Source organism: Mixophyes fleayi, chromosome 6 (genome assembly GCF_038048845.1).
Source record: "Mixophyes fleayi isolate aMixFle1 chromosome 6, aMixFle1.hap1, whole genome shotgun sequence".
Taxonomy (NCBI): Eukaryota; Metazoa; Chordata; class Amphibia; order Anura; family Limnodynastidae; genus Mixophyes; species Mixophyes fleayi.
The window spans coordinates 94,328,378-94,353,652 of NC_134407.1; the positions used below are offsets into that span (position 1 = coordinate 94,328,378).

At 37.1% G+C, this 25,275-nt stretch overlaps 1 protein-coding gene across 1 annotated transcript in view; it reads left to right on the forward strand.

Moving 5' to 3' along the window:
- CDH23 (cadherin related 23) overlaps positions 1-25,275 on the forward strand; it is a 1,005,178-nt gene that overhangs the window by 78,048 nt on the left and 901,855 nt on the right. The window contains exon 2 of the mRNA XM_075217048.1: positions 17,186-17,260. Coding sequence (XP_075073149.1) covers positions 17,191-17,260 — 70 coding nt within the window. The 5' untranslated portion in view covers positions 17,186-17,190. The remainder of the gene's footprint in view (positions 1-17,185; positions 17,261-25,275) is intronic.

Sequence of the window (25,275 nt, forward strand, 5' to 3'; positions counted from 1 at the left end):
AGGGACACTGTCTGTTGTTGCCGACAACCAGCTCAGCAGATGGCACATTCCACTTGACACTCACAAGAGAGAGGCAGGGGTGGAGTACTTTTTAATTATTTATAACTAACATAGTTAGGAGGGCAGGTTTATTTCTGACATTCTATGATAGTGTTATTTAGCGATAATGAGCTGCACTGTTCTAGAGATAAATGATCTCTCACAGGTTTGTGGGATTTTCACTTTTGCACTGCATCTCCGTACAATGAATAAATTAGTATTTACTGTGATACAGTGGTAATCTATGTTATCACAGTATAGTAAGAGGTAGAACTGCTTAAAATGTTCACCTATTGTGCCACATATTATTTCACTAACCCATTTGACGAATTGGCACAAACAATTGTAATTTATTGAACTTAAAAAAATTAAGCTAAATTTGAGAAAGTTGAACAGCATCCACTCTGTTTAAGTCCATGCAATCATTTTTGAGCCTGTCTGACTATGTTTGAGCTGGTTTGGACGTGGGCAAGCCGGGTCACTTGTGCAAAACAGCGTAAACATGTTTGAGCTAAACTTGTTAAAATTATTTTGTATTATTTAAGTCTTTTAAAAGGAAAATATATAAAACCACTAATTTTTTCATGATTGGTTAACCTCAGAAAAAAAACTGTGACCATTGAAGCGCAAGGCAGATGTGAGCAACAAATTTCAAACCTCAAATTCGAATAGGGCTCAATTTTTGCAATACTCTAAACATGTTCATGTCCTTGAATCAGTGAATTTGATAAAATTTTGAACTGTTTCAAATTTTTCAAGCATCTTCAGTAAGGGATAACTCGCTTAAATAAATTGAGCCTTGCACCACAAATTAAGAATAAGAGTATTCCAGCCCAAACATCCAAACACCAAGATCTTATCAAATGCTAGAGTCACTCATCTCCTGATTTTGGGTTGTTCTCTTTAAAGGAAAGTAGGGTTCAGAGGTCCACTGTGTTGCAGGTTATTAAGACATTATTCAGTAGAAAAGCTGAGAAATGACTGGACAATATGACAATCCAGAGAACCTGTGGTGTTGTCACTGTCCAACTGCTGAAGTTGGATAGTGCTGATTTTAAAAAAGAATATCTTGGAGAATACAGCTTCAGCACTCCAAGGCTCACATGCATTTTGCATTAGTGAATATTGTTCAATGAGTCAGATTAGCTGCTCTCAGCACGTGGGTTGTCTTATTGCTGGCACATGCTTTGCCTTCACACTGTGCTTTGTCTCTCTCTGAATCTCTCTCTTGATCTTTGGAACTTTTTGTGTCCCTTTTGCTCTTTCTCATTGCTGTTCTATTGACTAGCTTTTATGGAACATTGTCACTCTCATTCCACTTAAGCTTTCTTATTCTTGAGTTTGGACTACAGACCCTCAGATTAACATACATGGAAATAACTCCAAACTTCCACTCTGAGCATCATGCTTTCTTACATCAATAGGGCGTGTTACAATTGTGTGCGCTGTGATTTTAAAAGCAAAATTAAATACAGGGAAGTGCCTGTCTGTTTTGAGAACCAACATCTGATCGGTATACCATGCAGAGCACTTCACTTCAGTGTTTGGTATATCATACTGAGTCCTGTCATGTGTTGTCATTTGCTATGCTGATTTGCTTTTTCCCAGATTGAACTCCGTTTAAAGTTTAATATGTGCTGACTAGAGTTATTGGAGGGAAAAACAAAGTAGCATAACGCATTTGCATCCCATTCAGTGGTCCCTTTGATACAGCATGGTGGCAGATGGGAGAAAATGGAAATATCCATCGTGTTGTGGAGAGAAGAGCAGTAGTGGGGAATTTGTGTGAATCCCAGATTTTCTGTGAGAGTTGGCATGTCTCTTATTTAACTCAATGATCTCCAAGATTTCTTGCTTTTGAAATCTAATTTTGTATATACCATGTATGGGCATATTAAACGTATTGTTAAATATTCAAAATTATGATAATGTTATCAGTTTAGTATATTATTTGATCCCTATGTCAAACACCTTATTTATTTACTATGCTGAGGCCTTCAAAACATTTCCTGTGACTCATGTTGGTATTGTTAAAAATAAATTACTTAAGTCGAGAGTGAAGTGATGCTAGTCTTTGGAAAGAAAAATCACATTAAAATGCATTGTTCTGCTTTTATCTTGAACATTAGGTGTACGGTCCAGTAGTCGTGGAACATAAACATGAACAGCATGACAGAAATGGGTAAAGGATGACATATGGTAATGCAGGCCCATGAATATTCCTGGTACCATCCCACAATTGACACCTCAGAAATGCAATGACAATAAGTGGGCCATTAAAGTCCCTACAGCAGAAAACATTTTATCTTTAGAGAAGACATGCACAGTGACCCTTATTTTAAAGAGATGGGGCTTTTAAATGCTATTGCCCAGCTCATGTCTTAATAACAACAGCTAAGCAGAGTCTTGTCTCTTTCTCCAATTTGTTTTCCTTAGTATGATTGCAAAGAATTTTCCACAGTGTCCATCTAAAGTACTTTTATGGATGCTCTTTATCTAGGTACTAAAGTTAATATACATTGGTACCCCTTTTTTCATTCCAGCAGTACAGGATATGTTTTCACAGGTTTCTCTTAAAATGCGGCTTAGTATAGCTTAATTTTAACTAAATTATTCATGAGTGAGTGGACATCAGTGGGTAAATTATTCATCTGTGATTTCTGCAGTTTGCCGATATTCTGTGATTTTGACAGCTAAATTTAAAACGCTTAGAAATATACTGTACTGTAAAAGTGTAACTGGAAGGAGGTAAAAGTTTTGTATTTAAACTGTAGGACAAGGTCTAATCATAAAGTCCTTTTTGCTGTGCATCCTTACTGGAAAACAGGATGGCTCTTAAAAACACACTTTTGCTACCTTTTTATGTAATTTATAACATCTCATGAATGTATTGGTAGGTGCTTTAACACACCTCACTCAACTCAGCAAGGATTATGATGGGGCAGGGCAATATCAGAGTCAGATTGGGAGAGGGGAGTAGTGACTGAGCCTTGTCTGTATGCAGTACAGAAGAATGTTATTTTCTCATCTATTTTTTACTTGGATACATACATAGGCATGATCATCAAGTGTTTCTTCCTATAGTTACCATGAGGGACACTATATATCAGGGATGGAGCGGGGGTGAGACATTTTATGATTTTTTTTGAAATGTGTTATAGTAGATTTTAGTAATGGTGCTCCAAATTACAACAAACAACAATATCAAGTCCTTATCATTCCAGATAATTTCATCTAAGTTTGTTGGCATTCCATGCAAGTAGAAGTGGAATAGATTCAATAGGTATTCCAGTAGTGTGAAAAGACAACACAAAGAACATATTTTATAAATACACAAAGGCTATAGAACAATTTGTTATACTAATTCGACTATCCTAAAAAATCATTAACTATCCTGAGACAGCGGCTAAGCACGGAAGAGTCACACTATGGGCTAGATTTACTAAGCTGCGGGTTTGAAAAGGTGGGGGTGTTGCCTATAGCAACCAATCAGATTCTAGCTTTCATTTATTTAGTACCTTCTACAAAATGACAGCTAGAATCTGATTGGTTGCTATAGGCAACATCCCCACTTTTTCAAACCCGCATCTTCGTAAATCTAACCCTATCTGTTGATAGAAGTCAACATTCAACAAAGCAATAAGAATAATTAAAAGATTTAGGGGCCTATTTATTAATGGCCAAATCCCCCTTAATTATCATCCCTTATCGCAGTGACAAGTTAGGATAATATAATGCAGCCATTTATTAAACAGGCCAGCTCATCCAATAACAGGCTGTCCTGGCTATGCCTTTATTATACTAACAACTCCAGGATCTGACCTTTCATGCACATACATGACCTTAGGTCACACATGTGCAGTGTAATTTTCATAATTCAATGTTGGGGAGAGTACAAAGCCTGCCAGAGAGGGAACCAAAGATCTCTCTCTTGCAATGTTCTCCCCATAGGGTAGAACGGCTGATGCCATCTTCAGATGGCTTTGGCCATTAGGGTCAAGCTTCGAAAAAGCTAGACTTTTTGATGCTTGATAAATTGGCCTAGACTGTATTCCTTAATGAGAATTACTGGCACTGCTTTATAATGTGATCTATCTGATATCGCCTAGGCTTTTGTTAAATAGCTATGATACTAAATTATTCCTAAACCATCTCTGCATGGTTTAAGACTTAATAAACATGTACCTTAAGAAGAATATTTAGCATGATCTTCTGTCCAACCATAGAAATACGTATGGTAAGCAGTGATTAGTTTATGTAACAGCTTCTGCATTCCTTAACTCCCGAGGATTTGCCATTGTAGCCTTAACCACTTAATTCTTTAACATGCACTGCAAGAACTAAACATCATCTGGAGACTGTCTCTGCTGAGTTGTGCTTGTAATCAATTTGAGAGCTATTTGGATTAAAATTTTACATATTCCAATACAGTTCTGATTGTTATGCTAGTGTGGTATATTATTTTGAAGTAATTTTGCAAAATTACTTACTATACTAATTTTAATTGTGTAATTATGGGAACTGCAGGTCTGGATTTAAGTTCAACTGCTCCTGTCTTAACGTATCAAAGTTTTGTGACATATTAAACTGTAAGATGCTAGTAGAATGTGAGTTGTGTTTGATTAGTGGTCCCGTCATAATATACGATCATATAAATTGTGCATATAACTGTCTAGCTGTCAGCATCTATTTAATGCAAGTCAAAGGGTAATTTTCAAGAAAATATAATTTTAGAACTTGTGTAAATCTAAATTGTACAATTTGTCATTCGTAATATGTGCATGTTTTTGTTATATTTTGTTCTACTTTTCCCTCAAAACCATTTTGTCTATTGCTTCTGTCTGTCTACTCTTCTTTTATCGAGTGATACTTGCAGGTGCTCATAAATATTATTGGCCAATGTGCTCTCAAGGGTATTTTTATTATTAAAATTATTAAAACTGTGCAATTTGTTTCTAATGAAATGACTGTATGAAAGTTTTGGAAAACATGTTATATTCACAGCTTATTCACACACCGATCTACTGTTAATATGCTTTTCAGAAGTCAACTAACTGCTAGGAAACACATGTGTAATGGGATGGATGGTTTCTTTTAGGCTCATTTCCACCACTTCATTTCAAAATATTAAGGCCACAGTCAATTTTTTAGAATACAACACAACCTATTTCTTATACAATTTTAACACGAGTTACTGTTATATTCAGGCTTTGGATAAAATCACAATAAGGAATTAGGTGTGTTGATTACACATACTAGTAGGTTAATTGACAGCTATTAAATTGATCTTGGTCTGTCATACAGTGTGTGTGTATCTTAGGGAATTTAGACTGTAAGCTGCAGTGGGGCAGGGACTGATGTGAGTGAGTTCACTGTACAGCAATGCAGAAATAGTGCACTATATAAACAGTCAATGATTATGACGATGATTTATTTCTTAGTAAAATTATTTGCAATTAATTTGTAGAGATTTAGAATAATTAACTGTATCTGAACATGAACAGCTTCAACATCACATAAACATTAAACCAGTCTAAAATAAATACTGTTATCCTTTTCTATAATAAAAAAAAATATGGGTCATATCTTCTCAATAAGCCTAACAGTAGGTTTTATGACTCTGCCTCTTTTTGCTGATGTATATGGTTCCTTACTCATAGAGCCTAGAGCGGGTTAGGGTCACCTGGGTCTGCTGTTGTCAGAGTTGTTGTGATGACTTCTTCTTGACTTGTTGTGTCAGAAGACAGAAATGGAAATATGTTCTTGAAATCTGAAATGATCCTTGTCCCTGTCTGATTCTCATTTTCTGCAACAATCATTGTTCCCTTCCGTTTTATAATAGTCATTGGACTTGAATGGAAGGCAGTCATGTTCTTGCTTGCTAACTTTGTATTCCTTCTTATAAGTTAGATACAATGGCTCTGATTTAATGGTCTGCATACCATTTAGCTTTTTGTTTATTTGTGAGTCCGTTTTTCGAATTTGACTATCTCTGGGTGGAGAAATCAAATGAATCTCTGGAAGGGTGGATCTGATTACTTTTCTTTAAAACATCAATGTCTGAGGAGATACATTTGTTCTGGAATGAGGCACTGTCCAATATTTTCTGAGAAATTATTTTAATGAGTGTTGAAGTGGAATTTGTGATACTTTACAAATCTTTATCTGCTTCCCAAGATTAATCATAAAACACTCAACAAGACCATTAGCTTGTGGCCACAGGGGAGTTATTCTTTTATGTCAAATTCCAAAATGTTTAATGAATATGCAGAAATCTTCACCTTGGAATGTTGGAACATTATCTGCCTTTATCTTTCATGGTATTCCCTATGTAGGTAAAATTTTATCCAAGGCTAGCAAGACAGATCTGGCAGATGTTAAAGATATTATTTCAAGAACAGTATATTGTGCATACTCATTCACAGCTACTAGTATGTATTTGCCATTATATAATGGGCCTTTAAAGTCAACATTGACATGTTCTGGGAGCACGGTGGCTTAGTGGTTAGCACAACTGCCTCACAGCACTGGGGTCATGAGTTTCATTCACGACCATGGCCTTATCTGTGTGGAGTTTGTATGTTTTCCCCATGTTTGTGTGGGTTTCCTCCGGGCGCTCCGGTTTCCTCTCACACTCCAAAAACATACTGGTAGGTTAATTGGCTGCTATTAAAATTGCCCTTAGTCTCTCTCAGTCTGTGTGTGTGTGTATGTTAGGGGATTTAGATTGTAAGCTCCAATGGGGCAGGGACTGATGTGAATGAGTTCTCTGCGCAGCGCTACAGGAATTAGTGGCGCTATATAAATAAATAGATGATGATGATGATGTTCCCAGACATTATCAGTCAAGTTAGTCAACTTTAGTGGTTCTGTACTATTTTATATAGAAAAATCAGAGCATCTCATACATTTTTTTTGATTTCTGTTTCAACATGCTGCTGGAGGGATACCATATATTTTCGCATAAAAGTTGTTTGGTGTGTAAAATTCCCAAATGACTGGCATGGTAAATGTCAATCACCCGTTCTTTCAATGCAGCCAGAATGATTGAGTCATCATGCTCTGTAAGTGCTTGACAGTGTTTACAAATTGCTCTGAAGTTCCATCCGCGAATCATTGGAAGCAATACAGGTTTTTTTGCTTCTGTTAAGATTTTGTCTACTAAAGGTGCATATTTGATGCTGTCACTAGTAAATGAATCAAGAGTAGAATTGATGATAATGAATTTCACATATTCCTCAACTGAAGTAGGCTGTGATTAGAAGATAAGAGGATGCCTTGACATGTAATCTGACACCCATCATTGTATCTGAACTGGTTGTTTGTATTTTGAATTTCCAAAGAGTGTCACCAGAGCTTGATAATTACTCTGAATGGTAAAGTCAATACCATATAAATAGAGCTGAAAGTGTTCCAAGTCCCAATCTACTGCAAAAGCTTTCATTTATGGCTAAAAGTAAACATTTTTAACCTCTGTCAGACTGTGACTAGCACATTCTACAATATGATGATCACCAAGAGCGTTTACTTGAGTTAGGATGGCCCTTAGTCCTACAGGATTGGCATCCACGATAAGTTTTGTCTTCTGTGCATTGTGATACTGTCCTTAAACATCTTTTAATGCTATCAAATGCTTTTGATTGTGAAGAAGTCCATAAAAACTGAGGAGTGTTCTTTGTGAGCTCCCTAAGTGGGGCAGTCAGAGTGGCATAATTTGGAATGAACCAGGAACAATAGATTTTCATTTCAAGAAACCACTTGAAGTGACCAGTATTGTTAGGTTTCAAAATACTTTTGGTAGCTTGAACTTTTTACGGATCAGGGTTCTCTCCATCTTGAGAAAAAAATGTGACAAAAGCATTTATCCTGATTTAATGTCAAATTTCTGTCTTCAAGACATTGAAATACTTGGTGCAGAGTCCCATAATGTTCTTGGTGTGTAGCTCTGAAAACTAGGAAATCATCACTGTAGTTGATAGCATTTAGAACTGGCTGTGTGACTTGTCAGATTGCATTTTGAAACACCTCTGTTGCAGATGAAATTCCAAATGGTAGCCGTTTGTATCTCTGTAGCCCAATATGAGTTGAGAATGTTATTTGTCGTGACTATTCATAAACTTCTGATTGGTGACAGTCTTAGTTTATATCCAATTTTAAATAAAAACATTCACCTGTGAGTCAATGTATAATGTCATCCATAGTAGGAGTAATAGGGCGCTTACTCTTAATGGTCAGATTAGGATGATGCATATCAACACAAATTCTCATTCCATCTGGTTGATCCAAGTTGGGGACAACCACAATAGGTCATACCCTTGTTGTTGTGCCGGAATTGTTTTCAATTCTATCTATTTTTTTCAATCATTTGTAGTTCAAAAGAAAGTTTGAACTAGTCTGAAAAAGTTAATATAATCAGAAGTGGGACAAACAACATTCACACCAAATATGCAAAGCACATACAAGACCAGGGATTTGCTAGTTCACGCATGCACAGTGGAACTGGAATAAAAAAATGTTTTTAAAAAATTAATCAAACATAGAAAAGTAAATAATAGTTTAATAAAGAAAACATGCTTTATTTCAATAACAAATGACTTTTTCATGTCTAGAGAGTCTGAGAGAGTGGTAACGGTTTAAAGTGGTTTCACTAAGGTATCTGTTAATGTAGGTGACACTGCTAAATGGGTATTTGCATTTTCACATTTTATCTTCTTACAATATGGAATCATATTGTGTTTATTCAGAAATTCTTACCACTAACCACTACAAAATGTCAAATATTTTTTTAATGAATTATAAATAAAATTGACAATAATTGTTTGTATACACTTAGATTATTTTTTCTAAACTGCACCTAAAAAACCCTGGTACAATTTGTTGTCTTCAGAGGGCAAGTAATTGATTGAAGACCATCTATGTATAATACAAATTAATTCATTCAAAATAAACATACCTGATTGTGAGAGGCCCCACATGTAGTTAGTGCATTTTCAAATAGGCGCTTCGTTATGAAGATCAAATAACTTCCAAAGCAAATACAAGATAATGTTATTAAAAAGCACCAATAAGTAAATGGCTATAAGAAGATTTCAAGGAGTTTTAATGTCCCTGGAGCACTGTCAAGTTCATCATAAAAAATGTAGAGACTGTGCAAGATGTGAATTTGAAATTAGGAAAATCCTGTAATACATTTCTGTCATGTGAATAAAATGTACTCATAAGTGTTCACCTTTTAGCTGCAATTATCAAGCATTTCAACATTTGACCATGTAGGAAACAATCTGGTATGTAAAGCATAGACTGTATAATACTTCCACAAGTCAAAACTGAGGTACATTGTGCTAGCCTGATAGCGATAAGATATCCGTTTTACTAGATTTATCACTCGATTAGAGGATTTCCACATTCATGATTGCATTGTAGTTTCCCCAGAAAAAAAATAACTAAACAATATATAGTGCAATATTGTTCCACTGGAATGTATAATAAAATTAAAAGATGTTCACCTTTCAGCAAGCTAAAAAAAGCACCATGGCCATGTGACCTGCCTGCCTTATGGAGCTTGGAAGGCATGACCCAATCAGCTGCAGGTAGTCTCCTCACAGTGATTCTATACCACAAATGTACAAGTAACATCTTTCTACTAAACTTCTATACTCTACAAAATAACTCCTAAGACCCCTATATTGTCTGTGGGGTCTCTATGAAGAATCAGTCTTTCCGTGCCTTATTGACTGCCTCTGTAGCAGGGATACCATGAATCTATCATTTTTTAAAATTGTACAACCCAGTGGCATTCCTTAGGCAGTTCATGACTGTGTGGTTTCTTAGTCACTTGATGTCCCACATACTCATGAATATTTGTTCAGTCCACAGAAAGATTGTGTCCACTTTGAATAGGTGATAGGGGGATTTAAGCAACATCCTGACTAGCTTCAACTGGTTCGTAATATTTGTAGGTCATGATACCTAGCTTTTCAAAGAGTTGTTATTTTACATCTCTTACATGGAAAATTAAGATTATAAAATAAATAAAATGAAAAATTTCTATATTGGATTCATGTCTATATTGGATTATTTACATTTAGTACCCCAGTGGGTGATCCACATGCTGGGAGATGATAATTAAGTTAAGAATCTTTCCAGTGTTCTTTCCCCTACCCTGAATAAACACTGTCACTGTTCCTGTTTCAGATGAGGAAAAAAGTCCCTTTGGAGTAGTGAACAGGTCAAGTCTCACAAATGTATATCTTAGAAATGTTCCAAAGTGGAATAAACCCCAAACCTAAATTAGTGCAGGTCACAAGTACATAATGAGATTGTATTCCTCTTCGGAACACCTACATCTTTTCATTTGCTGAGTATTGGAGAATTGTCTTTGTGCTTTTCATAATTATGACTGTATAACTTGGGGAGAAAAGGGACAGGCTATAAGAAAAATGTTGGTATTTGCCATTTTCCTTATTTTTTCCTCTTCAGACTGCTATTAATGATTTATGATTCTGGACTACCATGGCAACCACAGTCATCATCATCATCATCATTTATTTATATAGCGCCACTAATTCCGCAGCGCTGTACGGAGAACTCATTCACATCAGTCCCTGCCCCATTACAGTCTAAATTCCCTAACATACAGACACGGACAGGCAAACACACACACACACACACAGACAGAGACAGAGACTAGGGTCAATTTTTATTTGCAGCTAATTAACCTACCAGTATTTTTTTGGAGTGTGGGAGGAAACCGGAGCACCCGGAGGAAGCCCACGCAAACACGGGGAGAACATACAAACTCCTCACAGATAAGGCCAGTCGCATGGCACATGACGTATTGAGTAGAAAGGCACTATAAAATTCTAGCGTACTTGCTGTCTCTTTGTCTGACGACCATTTTCATTTTGCCAGTCAGAGATTTTGAAAAAGAGATAATGTTTTTTAGGAGAATGGCTAAGAAAAATCATTATCCATTGCCTGTTTAAAAGGTACTTAAGTGAAAAAAAAACTGTATTTCGGATTGCTGCTTCAAGTTTTAACGTTTGAACCATTAGAATATTTTTGGAGTAAATACATTCTAGTTTTGTAACAAGTGTGTTACTTGTATATGTTTTTCTGCTTTGGACTGTGCAAGTTGCTCAGTCACAAAGCACACAATACAAATTGAATGTTTCATGTGCATACAAGACTGCGAACACTCTGGTTCTATAGAACATCATCTGTTAGTCACTTTAAGTAGCTAACCAGTCTGTAGTTATGTATTTTGCCAAGTTGTATTCTAGAATAATGGAATTACTCAAAGGAGTTGTAGTTGTACTTAACGTATGTGCACGCTCTGTCATGGAAGTTAGATAGATTGAAATTACAGCAGGCAGATCATGGTCTAGAGAGATAGTTGTCCCAAGTGTTAGGACAGCTGAGATGGGTGGAGTAGAATGGACATGCTGAGGTAAACCCAGATTAGTTACATTATTGTTAGCAGGCCATCTGTTGTATATGAGCATGTGGAGTTGATACATTATCTCTAGGGAAGGTAATTTTGTATACAAGGTTTATTATGTTACGTGTTACCTAAGACTGTTAAAGTATTTTAAAATATGAATGAGTTACAATTAAGTTATATTTCTTTGGAGGGTTTAAACAAGTTAAATAGATGTTATTGACTTGAATAGCAGTTTGAATACTAAGCACATGAGGAGTGGATCCCATGCAAAAAGGAGATTTCAGTCTGGATTGGTTGTACACTGGAAGGTTATCTTTGCTGGACTGATACGTATTATTTTAAGCATTTTTCGATGTTCCTTCTGCTATCCATATATCATTATCAAATTTATTATGAAACTTGGTTACTAGCACATATATTTAGTCTTTCCAAGGTGGTATTCACAATCCCCATGTATCACAGCACAGCTACTTGCCAGTCTTAATAAAATGTTGTGCAAAAAAATCCCAAAAACCTCTGCAAAATCAACATCAATATTTATTAGACTGTTAAATGCTAACCTTTTTTCTAGAATGAATCGATAACCTGTTACTCACTTATTGTCAGATGTAATTAGCAGCATATATTGATTCTTGAGTCTTGATCCAGTGTAGTCCAATGCTGTCACAATACCAGGTCTACTATTGATTCCTTACCTGTGCCAGCTAGCAAAGAGTAACTGTAGAATTAAACAGGAGTCACTCTAGCACTAGATTACCATAGGGTTAACCGGAAACCTTAAACAGCCCTTCTGCTCCACGGGAGGTTTCTGTCCTCCCTGACCCTGTATTGCCACAGTTTGGTTCAGATAATCCTCTAAGCAATTTTTCTTCCAAATAAACTGTAGTTTATTTACAAGTAATCACTGAATTGCTATAGTATTTTTACAAGAGTAGGTCTTTTAGTTAAACCCCAAATCAAAATACAACACAGTATACTTATCAAGTCAACCCCTGGAGATGATACTTACATGTATTCATCTCAATGTGTCCCTTGATTTTAGAAGGCACAAACTAACACAAAGTTCGAACAGTGTCCAAGATATCTCTTATACAGCTCCTATAAGTATAACAACTAACTGTGTATTGTCTATATATAGTATCTAAGAACATGGTTACGTATAGGATAAAAATAACCAACACTGATTTAGAAACACACACTTTGCTTATAAAAGAAAAAGTAAATGACCCCTGATAAGCTGTACTGTGAAACATCAAATGAATCTCTAATAGTTTAATTGATAAATCAAGTATAAGTTAAAATTTAGCTTGTAGTTTTTTCTGTTAATGAACTCTCTCCAACACAGAGCTCTCCCTTGTAGAACAAATAAACGCTCTGTAGTACATCATGCATATGTACAATTTGGGTGTTTTATAAGGAAAATTAGTAACATAGAACTCTCATACTTCAGATGAGTGTCTGGCCCAGTAACAAGTGATTTGGAGACATAAATAGTATATTTGTTTATTTTTTAGACCCAACTTTTTACACATTCATTGAGCCCAATGGCTTGTTGCTAATTAGGGGTGTTCTTATATTCAGATATCTTTGGAATATTTTGCGCTCTGTAGTATTTGTACATTTCCAAACAGAGCTCTCTACTTTTATTGAGTCTATCAGCTAATTATTAAAGTAGAGGCACTTCTGCTCTGCCAGTGTTCAAAGATTTTGGTTTGCTGGCGAAATGCCATGCAGACATCACAGCGATTACTGGCTGTGTACATTGCTCACCTCTATGGGGTGCCAGGAAAAATGAGCAGAGATTCCTGCCATATCATTGGTGCAATGTGTCTCCATGGACATTCTGTAGACACCTCACGCTGAGTTGAATCTCCACAAAAGTGTTGACATTTTTTGATCTCTGATATTTGGCAAATTTGATTGTGTTTTTTTTTTTTTATATACAACGCTCACACTCAAATTTCATTGGAAGGTATTATTTGTAACCTTCCCACATCTAATCCATATTTACATAGACAACTAAGGGAGGAATCCAATTGACCGCTGTGGGCACGACAGTTTTTAGGTACCGCAGTGTAAAAAATCATGCTATTAAATTTAAAAACAGGTAACGCCATCCTGCGCACTAGCCATTGGTGCTTGCGAATTATTAGGGGAATGGAGGGGATGGTTTAACAGGATCATCTATAATAAAAAAAATAATGCATTGACATGCATTTGTATTGCATTTTATAATACCTACATACAGTACTTTTTTTTTTTACTATACTTTTTTTTACTATACAATTATCTATACCATGACAAAACACATTAGTACATACATATTAGTACATACATATCTTAATTAGTGAATATTGTGTTTATTACTTGTATTTTTTTTTTACATGCTTTTTGTAAAAAAAAAATCCCCATGTTATTATACATTACAGAGGAACATATTTTTTTTTTTTTTTACATTATTATATGATTTCAATATTTTTCTTATGTTTTTAATTTTTTGCATAGCCATGAGAGGTGCAACATAAAACTGGCGATTTGTCAGTTTACTTTGTCGCGTTAAAAAAAGAATTGAATAGCTTTTAATGCTTTCACTTCCCTCCCTATACTTTCAATGGATCATCTACTTGTACGTGATGGTACCGTTTTCGCTAACAAAACGGAAAGTTAAAATAGATTTGATTAACGGACAAAGTCAACGCGCTCCAGAATGAGTGAAAACCGCTATGAAATCATTTAGTGTGGTGTTAAAAACATTACCACTGAGAATTGAATTCCCCCCTAAGAATATTATCTGAACACATAACTCTTTATGGAATACATAAATAAATATTAATTATTACTATTATAATAAGTATACGTTTGGGATAAATGGTGGTCCTGTTTTTGAAACATGTCCATCCATGGCTCCTTAAACATTACAGAAATGGGATTTGTTTCGGTATTATTACAATACAGTGTCCTGATAATATATGCACACAAAAAATTGAGTTTAGACCCTGAAAGCGATGTCTTATTAAGTTCCATTCTTAATACATTTTTGATTGGCTAAAATATCACACACTTTTTAAAAAATGATGGCTGGAGAACCATTTGAGGGTAGTTTTAATATTTTGTAAATGACCCTAAATGTTATTGGGTAAAAGACATGTATGTATTGGGAGAACAGCCTGTCCTCTTGTATTTAATTATCCGAGAGCTATCTGTTATATGTAATAGAATTTTTTTCTATTAATGAAAATCTTGAATCTCCTTATATAATTTATTGAATATTGTTAGCTTATTAGTTAGATACAATGTACAGTATGTTATATCTGATTGGTCTACAGTCTAGTACTATAAAAATTCTAGTACTATAAAAAATACTAATGTCAGACAGTGGGATGAAATGCATGTAAAAGATGTAGCCTGGCATTCATTGTTATTCACTCCACAGCAGCACGTGTGTATCTTGTATGCATCCTAATGTTAACTTGAAGTGCTTTAAAATAGCATCTTTGCTATGGGCTTTTACAAATCTGATATGCATGTTTCCACTAAAGTAATAGCTAATGAATAAAAAATTGATTGCACTATGGAGTAGAAATGCTCGGGCTGAGACCACCCGAACTTCGCCGATTCGAGTACCAAGCCGAACCGACTCAGTACTTTTGCGTGCCCTGTGAAAATGAGGCAAAACGTCATTGTTGCATTGATGGATCTCGTGAGTTTGGGATTCTATAAGTACCGCCCTCCATGGAGATCCAACGCAATTTCACAGAATGACAATGGTGGTTTCCTGCGGGGTTGAATTAATATTGTGTTAAGATGTAGTTTTGTTTTTAATCATCCTTTCAATTTCTTCTCTTATACGTATGACCACATCCGTACATCTCCAACCGCTGGGGCACCCCGGATTGGTCTTCGTCTGATAAATACATGCATACTGGAGGGTCAGTGCTCGTTGCAATGTATTAGCTGTAGAATTACCACAGTTATCCGAGTAATGGGTGGAGCGTTCAAAGGAGGCTTAACTGATTTAATGAGCCATTCTCAGTTTCACTGTACCTGCCGTGTGCTCTGACGGTGATCTGCTCGTCTTCATCTTCCAAATCATCATCTGCAGGGGCCTGTGACACACCCATTTGTTTTCTCAGGTGTCTTAGCTGTCCTTTAAACTGGACATATTTATCATCCTGCCTTTGTTGGGCTTAAGGCAGCTAAGCTATTGGTAGCTTGTTTTGTGGGGGCCCAAACAAACCAAGCACTTCAGCCACAAAAGGGGCACTCCTTGTCGCTGGAGTGCTTGCTGTGTTAAACCGTACATGTCCTTTTCAATATCTTACATAAGGGTGGGTGGGAGGGCCCAAGGACAATCCCATCTTCCACCACTTTTCTTTTCTGTCACTGCTGTGTGGCAACGTTTCCTAGATGTGCTGTGAACTGACATGTGTTTGTTCTCGCTGCAGTCTTTGGTCGAAAGTGTATAAAAATAATATTGTGACCTGTGAGGTGGTCAAAATTGACTGGAAATGACTGGAAATTAGTGTTATTGAGGTTAATAATAATGTCGGAACAAAAAAAGAGCAGAATTATGTAATTTTTAGCAATTATTTTTAAAAAAATACAGATCCAAAACCAAAACACGCGAGGGCGGTTTTATCAAAACCAAAACACAAAGTTAGTCCAGATCCAAAACACAGGGGTCAGCGAGCATCACTACTATGGAGTACTCGCTTTCTCTTTCTTTTCTATAGTTTGTGTTACTTGAAGTTAGAGGTGTTGCTAGGAGAAAACGCAGATCTTACTGAAGAATCTTAGTGCATTTAGTGCACTAATAGAAAATACACCATAGTCCCCTTATAAGTGCAATAATGATATTTCCTTTTAACTTATATGATTCCATTTGATTTGGATAACCTATCTGCATAACTTTATTGATGCTGAAATTGGTTCTACAGGCGCCTGAATCATTATGGGTTAAATTTATTTCTTTATATGTGGCATCTTCATGTTGGCCTATATTTATTTTTTTAATAAATAATGAGAAAGTAAAATCTATTCTGCATTAGTCACAAGATGAGATCTTTCAAATTTTAGGAATGGTTGTCTAGATTACTGATTATGTCCTGTTATGTAGAAACACAGATTTCTTTTTCACCTGACTGTATACTGTTTGTAGTATTTGAAGAGTATGCAGTATAGCACCATGGCTCCAGGTAATTCAGATTTGGCCAGGGCTGTCATTATACGTAAACTCCATAAGGCAGAGGTGCTCAAACCCAGTCCTCAAGAGCTGCCAATGGGTCATGTTTTCAATATTTGTGTCTGTAGAAACAGGTGGAAGAATTACTGACCTAGAAAAATATCTTAACATACTTGTGCATTTGTCAGAAAGTGGGATGGACTAAGAAAGTGTGTCTGGTTGGGCAGATCTGATGGGTTTGTTTTGATTAAATCATGGTTGTCCAGATTTTTCCTGGACAGATGTTGGTTATGGATATTTTGATGAAGGGCAATATTGAATATTATACATATCAAAATCTAATGCTTGCCCCTCCAGAATTGCAAAGCTGTTTCATTCTTTTTGTAATTCCTGCTATCCTTTCCTTTGGATAGTAATATTTCATAACATATTATGATAATCCTAAATGTGCCATATGTAGAATGAACAGCTTAGTGTCTTATACAAATGTATAATATTTACAAACTTTTTTCTTTTTGCAGGAACTATGAAGGGCTTCACCGTTCTCAGATATCCTCTCCTCTCCTTTTTTGTTCTGGTATCTTTATTCACCTTTGGTAAGTAATATCATGTTTTAAAATGCATAACTTTGACTTAGGACAATTTGTAATGAACTAATAATTTAAGTATTTTGTGTTTTTGTTGTAATTCTCAACCAGCGTAAATTCAGCTTAGCTGTTTAACAACTTTAAAATAATGAATATTTAGTTGTATGAAAATGAAAACGTTATTTGTGTTTTAATGTATATGTTTAAACCCCACACACACATGCAATGCAGCTAATTCATTAATTTGTGGGTCTCAGTTTTGTAGTCTTGGATTATGGGTCATAGTTCTAACAAATAATGGATTGTGCATGGTCTGAGCTAGTATACAAATGTGACTAAATGAAGGTAAACAATAGCACTAGTCAGTATGGTAAGTGGATGAAATACAGTATATCTATCCCGGGTAGGTTTCCCGGACTCCAGAGAGAGCAGGCAATTCTCCCGCATGCTGCCCACTTTCTAGTGAAGTGGGCAAGATGTAAGCTTCAATGATGCAATTCGCTGTGAATCGCTTCATTTTGTCCCGCCACTGTGACAAAATGTCACTTTCCCCATGTGGGTGGGGGCAAAATATCACCTAGACCCCCCTCTCAGAGGACAAACAATAAAGTTTGCAAGTATGAGTAAAAGTTTTCCACAATGTTGAAATGGAGCAAAGTTAAAATCGTAAACACTATCAATGTTTTTTTTTTTTTTTTTTTTTCTTGTTTAGACTTTTTTGCAATATGTATTTTTTCGAACACTAGCAGTAATGTGTCCACTTCAGAGAATCCGTAATTGATCATCTACTGTTACCTTACAGATGCGAATAATATACTTGTGCAACCAGACAAGATATTGTACCTTAACTTTGTGATCACTTTCATCAAACTGTAAAAAAGTGAATGCAGAACATTTGATGGCTGCAAAAGAAAATGTCCCTTTAAAAATTGCACCCTAGGGCATTATACATGTCACAACTATATGCGTACCTGCTATTGTTGGCGCAACTCGGAGGAAGGTGCGGAGTCTAACGTGTCCCTGGTATTCACCAGGAACCCCCGCAAGGAAGTATGGACTCCGCTGCAGGGACATGCAGGTCGCGGTCCTTCCACGAGTCAACAGCGAGATACAAGGAGGTGTCAGACAGGCCGGGTCGGTAACGCTCTGGTAGTACACAGTACACAAAGATATCCAGAAGAATGGTTAGACAAGCCGGGTCGAAAACGTTCAGGTAGCGCAGTACAAAGGGAGAATCCAAATAGGGGTGGTCAAACGGTCCGGGTCAAAAGGTCACAGGCAGCACAGGGATAGTCAGGAACAATGTAGAATACTGGTACACACACAATACACTGGAGGCAGGAAGACCTGATACTCTGGCACTGATGAGGTCACAGGAAGTGCCTTATAAAGTATGAGGGGCCAATGGGAAACTTGATGGGCGGCAGCGCTAATCCTGGCTACCGCCGGGACTTGAGAGTAGCGTCCCGTTGCCTAGCAACGGGATGCGCATGCGCAGAAAGCCGCGCCGAGCGGCCGGAACTTCCGCATCTGGTTGCTAGGCAACTAGGCGCGCCGGGCACAGACACAGGCGGCCGTACCGGGGAGACAGTGGGACGGCGCCTGACAATACATTTATTTAAGTTAATAAGTATTGAAATTATCCATCCCACTGTTGCTACTCCTTCTTCTTTAGGGGTGCTCTAACTCCAGTAATGACATAATAAAACTCACAAGGTAAATCACACATCTGTTCATGTTTGTGTCATACGATCCATCATAGCGTGAAGTTTATATGGGTTTTCATGTTTCAAGTCCGTCAATACAGATCAGCAGTACCCATATCCATTCTCTCTGTATATCACACGTTAAGTAACTTGATCATGACTCTGCCCCTAATGCATTTTGTTGCACTGATGCTACTCTGGGATCATAAAAGATTGAGTAATAAATAATATGCTACCTGTTTTTGGTCATTTGTTTTAAAATTCTGCTTAAATATTTTAACACAAAATATTACTGTAAATAAAGAAATGCTTTGTAAATATCACAGCTGCTAGCTACATCATTTTTATCTGTAAAATGAAAAGTAATAAAATAAAATGTAAGCAAAAAGAAAAATATTTTGTGGTATATGCAGTAAGTATTTAATAGTCTTTATATATGAACACTATTAATATAAAGAATGATTCCACCTTTTGCTGTTGAGGTTTAATAATCACAATGGAGGGTCTGATGTGTTAGTAGGATACAAGTAAAGCCCTCTGTCAACCCTGCCCCCTGCTCTTGTAATTGAGATACTGCAGGATGATGTTTTCAGAGATATTTGGACCTTGAGCATCGTCAGTATGATAAGGTAGGTCCAGCATAGGACTCAGCTTGCTGCATACTCATGCATCAGGCCCTCTGGTGAGGTAACGTGCTATAATCAGACCCCAACAGCGATGAGAAAGGAGATACCCCTTAATTCTGTTAGGGCTGACGGCAAGTGTCATAAACTTGTAGAACAGGTCACAGAGGTCTTCGACTATAGCAGCCGCCTTTCCCGTAAAGCTGAACGTGCTCACAGGTACTCGGATGCCCCCAGGTCTTAAATTCAAAGTAGTACAAGTTTATAACCCTACCGCAGCGCAGGCGAGGGCTAGGTGGAAGAATAGCAAAGTCCAAACGGGCCGAGGTCAAGGGGTACAACAGGCAGCGGTGGTGAAATCCAGGCAAAAGGTCAGGGCTGGCGGCAAACAAGGAATCCAGGTAACAGGCAGAGATCAAGGTCACAGGCAATATAGCAGAGTCCAGTACACGGCCCAAGGTCATACACGGCAAGATCAATCCAAAGGTTAGTATGCACAGAGCAGGACCTATAACCGGCAGTGAGGCCCAGTCCTCACTGCCTTAAATACTATGATGGACAAATCAAGGAGGAGGACAGGGCTGACAATCAGTCTCAGGAGGCTTCTAATTAATTACTAGCTAGAACTAGCATAGGTCATATCACAAACCAGGAACATGTATAAATGACAAAAAGAATCATGCGAGAGTTCCCCCTGGAGTTGGACGATGTCCCTACACCCTCCTACTCTATGCCACAAAGATAACAGTGTAATGTAACTAATGCACATGCTCTGCTGCTACCTCACGCCAGGATGCGGCGTACCGCCGCGGCTCGTGAAAAATTCAGGTAATGAAGAGCAAGAGATATTGGGGTGGAATTTTTTCAGAATTTTCACTGTAAAGATGGAATTGGCCTTCACATTTAAAGAGTTTTTCCACTTTCTGGGAGGTTGTATAGCCTTTCTCCCAATCCTACACCACACACTGCCACAGAATCCACAGCTGCAACATTATTAAACTAAGTTCCCTAGTAGAAGTCCACAGTGCAAATGAGTACTGGCAACTGCCACTAAACCTTGTAAATGACAGGGGTCTGAAAATAGCGACTACTGCCACAGTGGATTCCCCTTTACTGAATGTGTTAATGAAATATCTCATCATTCTAGAAGAATAGAATGTAAAAACAAAAGCTATATAAACATATGGTAGAAATCCGAAACAGAACTTGGGATATGATTTATTAAGTATGGAATATAATAATTAACATGGCAATAACCATAAATTCCATTTTATCTGTACTGCAATTAAACAAATGTAACAGAAACACAAACTAAAAATAGTATTAATGTTCAATGTAAGTGAAATTATAAATGAAAGATGTCTGTGTCTTTGTTAAGCCGTGCGTGGTTTGAGTTGAATGGGAAAATCCATAAAGTTTCTTTTTTACTGTCTTATAAATCTATTTATTTCTGGCTAGTCACAGGTAACAATCTCAGGACGACATGTTAATTATTCTACATTATTATTGAATTGGCTTCAAAATGAGACAGCAGGCTTCTCATTTTCTTAGGCTTTTCTGCTTGTGTTCAATGTTCATTGAACTGGTCTTTGAAAATACTACCTTCAGGTCACATTTTCAAGTCAATACATAACAAAGGTGGAATTCCTAATAGGGAGCTATTTTACCTGTAGGCCCTCAGCACAGTTGAATTTGTTATAACATGGACTCAACGAGATGTTGAAAGTTTGACAAAGGGATGATAGCACATAACTCAAATGTTGTCCATAGTTCAGTGTTTCTCAGCCTGATCATAAGGCCCTGTTAGCAGTGCTTGCTTCTCCCACCATCTTAGTGGAGCACAAGTGTATAACTAAATGAATGACCGATTCTAAAAAAGGTGCATTTGGTATTAATATTGTCACCTGTGATTCTGTAGGAGTCCTTGATAACATATGCAGTTAGTGTTTGGAGGATAGAACTTGAGACACACTGTAGTTGTTGTGACTGTTATGGTGGTACTCTAGATAGCTTGTTTCATTTCATCCTATTGATGCTCATCTGGAATAAGATCTGGTGATTGAGGGCTGCTGCATTAAGTTAAATTTGCCTTTGTGCTCTTGCAACCATTCCAGAACTTTTATAACCTGTTGGCATAGAGTATTGAAAAATGCTATTCTTAAATTGGTAAACTGCTGCCATGAAGGGATACACCTGATCAACAACAATATGCTGTGACTTTTTTTCTACTCTTATGGGTCTTAGGTCTTCAGGGACCTAAAGTATTCAGTGAAAACACACACTATACCATTACATCACTATAAGCCTTGATGACACCCAGCATGATGGATTTATAGACTGATGAAGCATTTGTCGTATCCTTGTCCTTCAATCAGTGTGAACAGCAGGAACTAGAAATCATCAGACCAACCAATATTTTTTCACCCAGTGTTCATCCCACCACAGCTGCATGTTCTTGTGTTTTGCTGCTCAAAATGTTACCCAATCTGTGACCAGTGCAATAAGATATACATTCTGCTATGACTCTGTTGGTCTCACTGCTGGCACAATTTTATGTTCTTTGGTTTTACATTTTCATGTGTGTTTTTAAGGATGAACGACCAGCAATGTTTCTATTCTGATATGTATACTGGCATCGTTACATGTGCATACATCCATTTGTACCTACTTTAAATAGCATTATTGACACATTTGATGCAGATACTGATTACATAGTGAATTGCATTAAAAGTACAAGTCTAAACTGGAATTTTGACATATATGGCCTGTTAACTCTTCTGGTGTGTGGAGGTAGTAAAATATTGTGGTGAATGGCAAATGGATCATATGTGTGACTGAGGACTGGTACTTGTATACAAGCAGGATGCTACTTTGGTACAAGCAGAATAATGAAATTCATTGGACTCTGATTCATGAGTAAAACTTATTGTAATGCTGTTGAATATTTTCCTTCTTGCAAATTGTAGTTTTATTTCTTGATATATCACATTATGCATGTATACAGACATTGTATCAGAATCATAGTTAATTGATGTAAAGAGTTAGGTTGCAGTCATTCTAAGCCTTATAATTGACAAGTCTGAGAGTGAAGAATCTATGAGGAGGCTGCTGACTGGCTACCCAGCAATTACACAGCCCAATAGACAGCTCCATATTTGTCTACAATTTGTCCCCACAGTTAGCTGCCTCCATATCAGACCGTCAGCATGCTGCATTATCTGTGATATATGCCCACCTCTTTCCACCATTGCATGCTATGTTAAATACTTTACAAAAAAGACAAAAGTATTATAGGAGTGATACCTTTATTGGCTAACCCCCAAAAAAATATTATTATATTTGCTATCTTTAAGAGCACAGGGGCCCCCTCACCAGGCAACTTTACAAATTAATGACTAAGAAACAGGCACAACATTTCAGAGCTATTACATTAAGAAATTTGTACAGGGGGGTGGGGGGTACATCATCAAGCTAAAGTAATAAAACAGGTTTTCGTTATAGATGGAAGTCCTATGAGTTCAGAGATCTGGAGTCACTTTGCTGTGGGTTGTGAAGTGTGTCCAAGTAGTGGGTCATAATTCCAGGTGTTAGGTTGAGTACTTGTGTCAATGAGTGGAATGTTCTTATCAGCTTAAATTCCCAGTTTTTTCTCTCCCTGTCACTCTTAAAAAGACCTTTCAGTATTAGGACCTTTAAATCTGTCATACTGTGTCCTGGTCCAGAGAAGTGTTTACCCACGGGGGTGTCCAGACTTTTCTTTATTGTCTGTCTGTGTAGATTCATATTGCATTGTAGTTTCTGCTTGGTCTCTCCAATATAAATTCTCTCAGGGCACCTTGTACACTGTATCATGACACCACATTGGAAGATGTACATGAGAATGCTAGTTATTTTATAGTCCCATTTTGTGTTGGGTATGTGAACTGTGTTTGTTGGTAGGACATGGGTGCAGATTTTGCATTTTTTGTTTTTGCAAGGGAAGGGGTCAGTCTCTGATGGTGATGAGAGGGCACATCTAACGAAGAGATTTCTTACATTTGGAGGCTGTTTGTATGAAAGGAGAGGTAATCTGGGAATATTTCGTTCAGTCTATTGTCTTTCTGAAATATGGGTTGAAGGTCAGCAGCTATTTTCCCCAAGATGTTCATGTGGGGATTGTAAGTGACCACTAGGGGCACCCTGCTGCTAACCTCCTTCTGTTTGTAATCCAGGAGCCTACTCCTTGGGATCCTTGTGACCCTGTGGATCTGTTGATCTATAACTATTGGATGGTATCATTGTTGTAGGAATGTATTTCCCAGTGATAGCAGGAGTTGTTTTCTGTCTGAACCAATCCGAATGTATCTCAGAGCTTGGCTGTAAATGATGGACTTCTTTATGTGTCCTAGGTGAAAGCTGTTCCATCTCAAATATGCCTGGCGGCCTGTCGGTTTATGATAGACTGATATTTGTATAGTATTGTTTTTATTGTATAGGGTCATGTCCAGGAAATGTATCTGAGATCGTGAGTAGTTTAGAGTGAGTCTAATGGTTGGGTGAAACACCTAACACCTGGATTTTTGACCCACTACTTGGACACACCTCACACCCCACAGCAAAGTGACTCCAGTTCTCTGAACTCGTAGGACTTTACGCTTCCATTCGTAACAAAAACCTCAGTTTTATTACTTTAGCTTATCTTAATGATATATCCCCCCCTGTACAAATGTCTTAATATAACAGCTCTGAAAAGTAGTGCTTGTTTCTTAGTCATTCATTTGTAAAGTTGCCTGATGAAGGGGCCTCTTTGCTCTGAAAGCTAGCAAATATAATAATAATTTGTTTTGGTTAGCCAATATAGGTGTCACTCCTATATTTTTGTATTTATTGACATGAAAGTATTTAACATCACATAGATTGTTCTGGCTAACACGGTACAGCAATAATATTTTTTACAAAATATTTTTTTTTGCTACACATCCCAATTGCATGCAAATAGTAAAAATGAATCTGGTAGCTCTGCCCCATAGCATTATATCATTTCAGATTTACACAATTGTAGTTTCTAGAAAATGCAGTCCTTTGTGCTCTAACCCCAACCCATGCACTAACCACACCTCTTTTACTAGAACATTTGATTTTAGTTGTTTTTTTTCCCACTCATTTATGCATTCTTTGTATAGCCCTTAGATTTTCCATGATCAGGATTTGAGGTCTAGTCTCATTCTTTAGAGCTGTGCCTACATCTGAATCTGGCTTGTGGCTTGTGGCCCTTGGAACAGTAGTATCTTCAGGATTCCTGTAAGGGGTTCAATCAGGGAAACCTCCATTCGACTACTAGACAGTGGTCAGTAAGTAAACACCTGTTTGATGGAAAATACGCCTGGCATAATTATTATTAACAGTCCAAGTAAGGTGATCGATAAGCGCTTCTCTAAAAGGTTGGGGGATAGGGTTTGGATGCTGCCACTGTCCCAATTAGGGAAAAGCCCAGTAGTAAATTTAAAAGAAAAAGATTAATTTGAGACTGGGATATAAGGAAAGGGGGTATACACAAAAAAGGAGCCACCAAGTATCCCTACTAGTCTTCTTAATAATATGAATAAGGCTCCTATGACCTAAAGATGTGCATTTGAATAAAAGGATCAGGTTTATGTAAAAATGAGTATCCAATCCCTCTTTCACAAATAAGATGGGATCTTGCTTGAACATATAA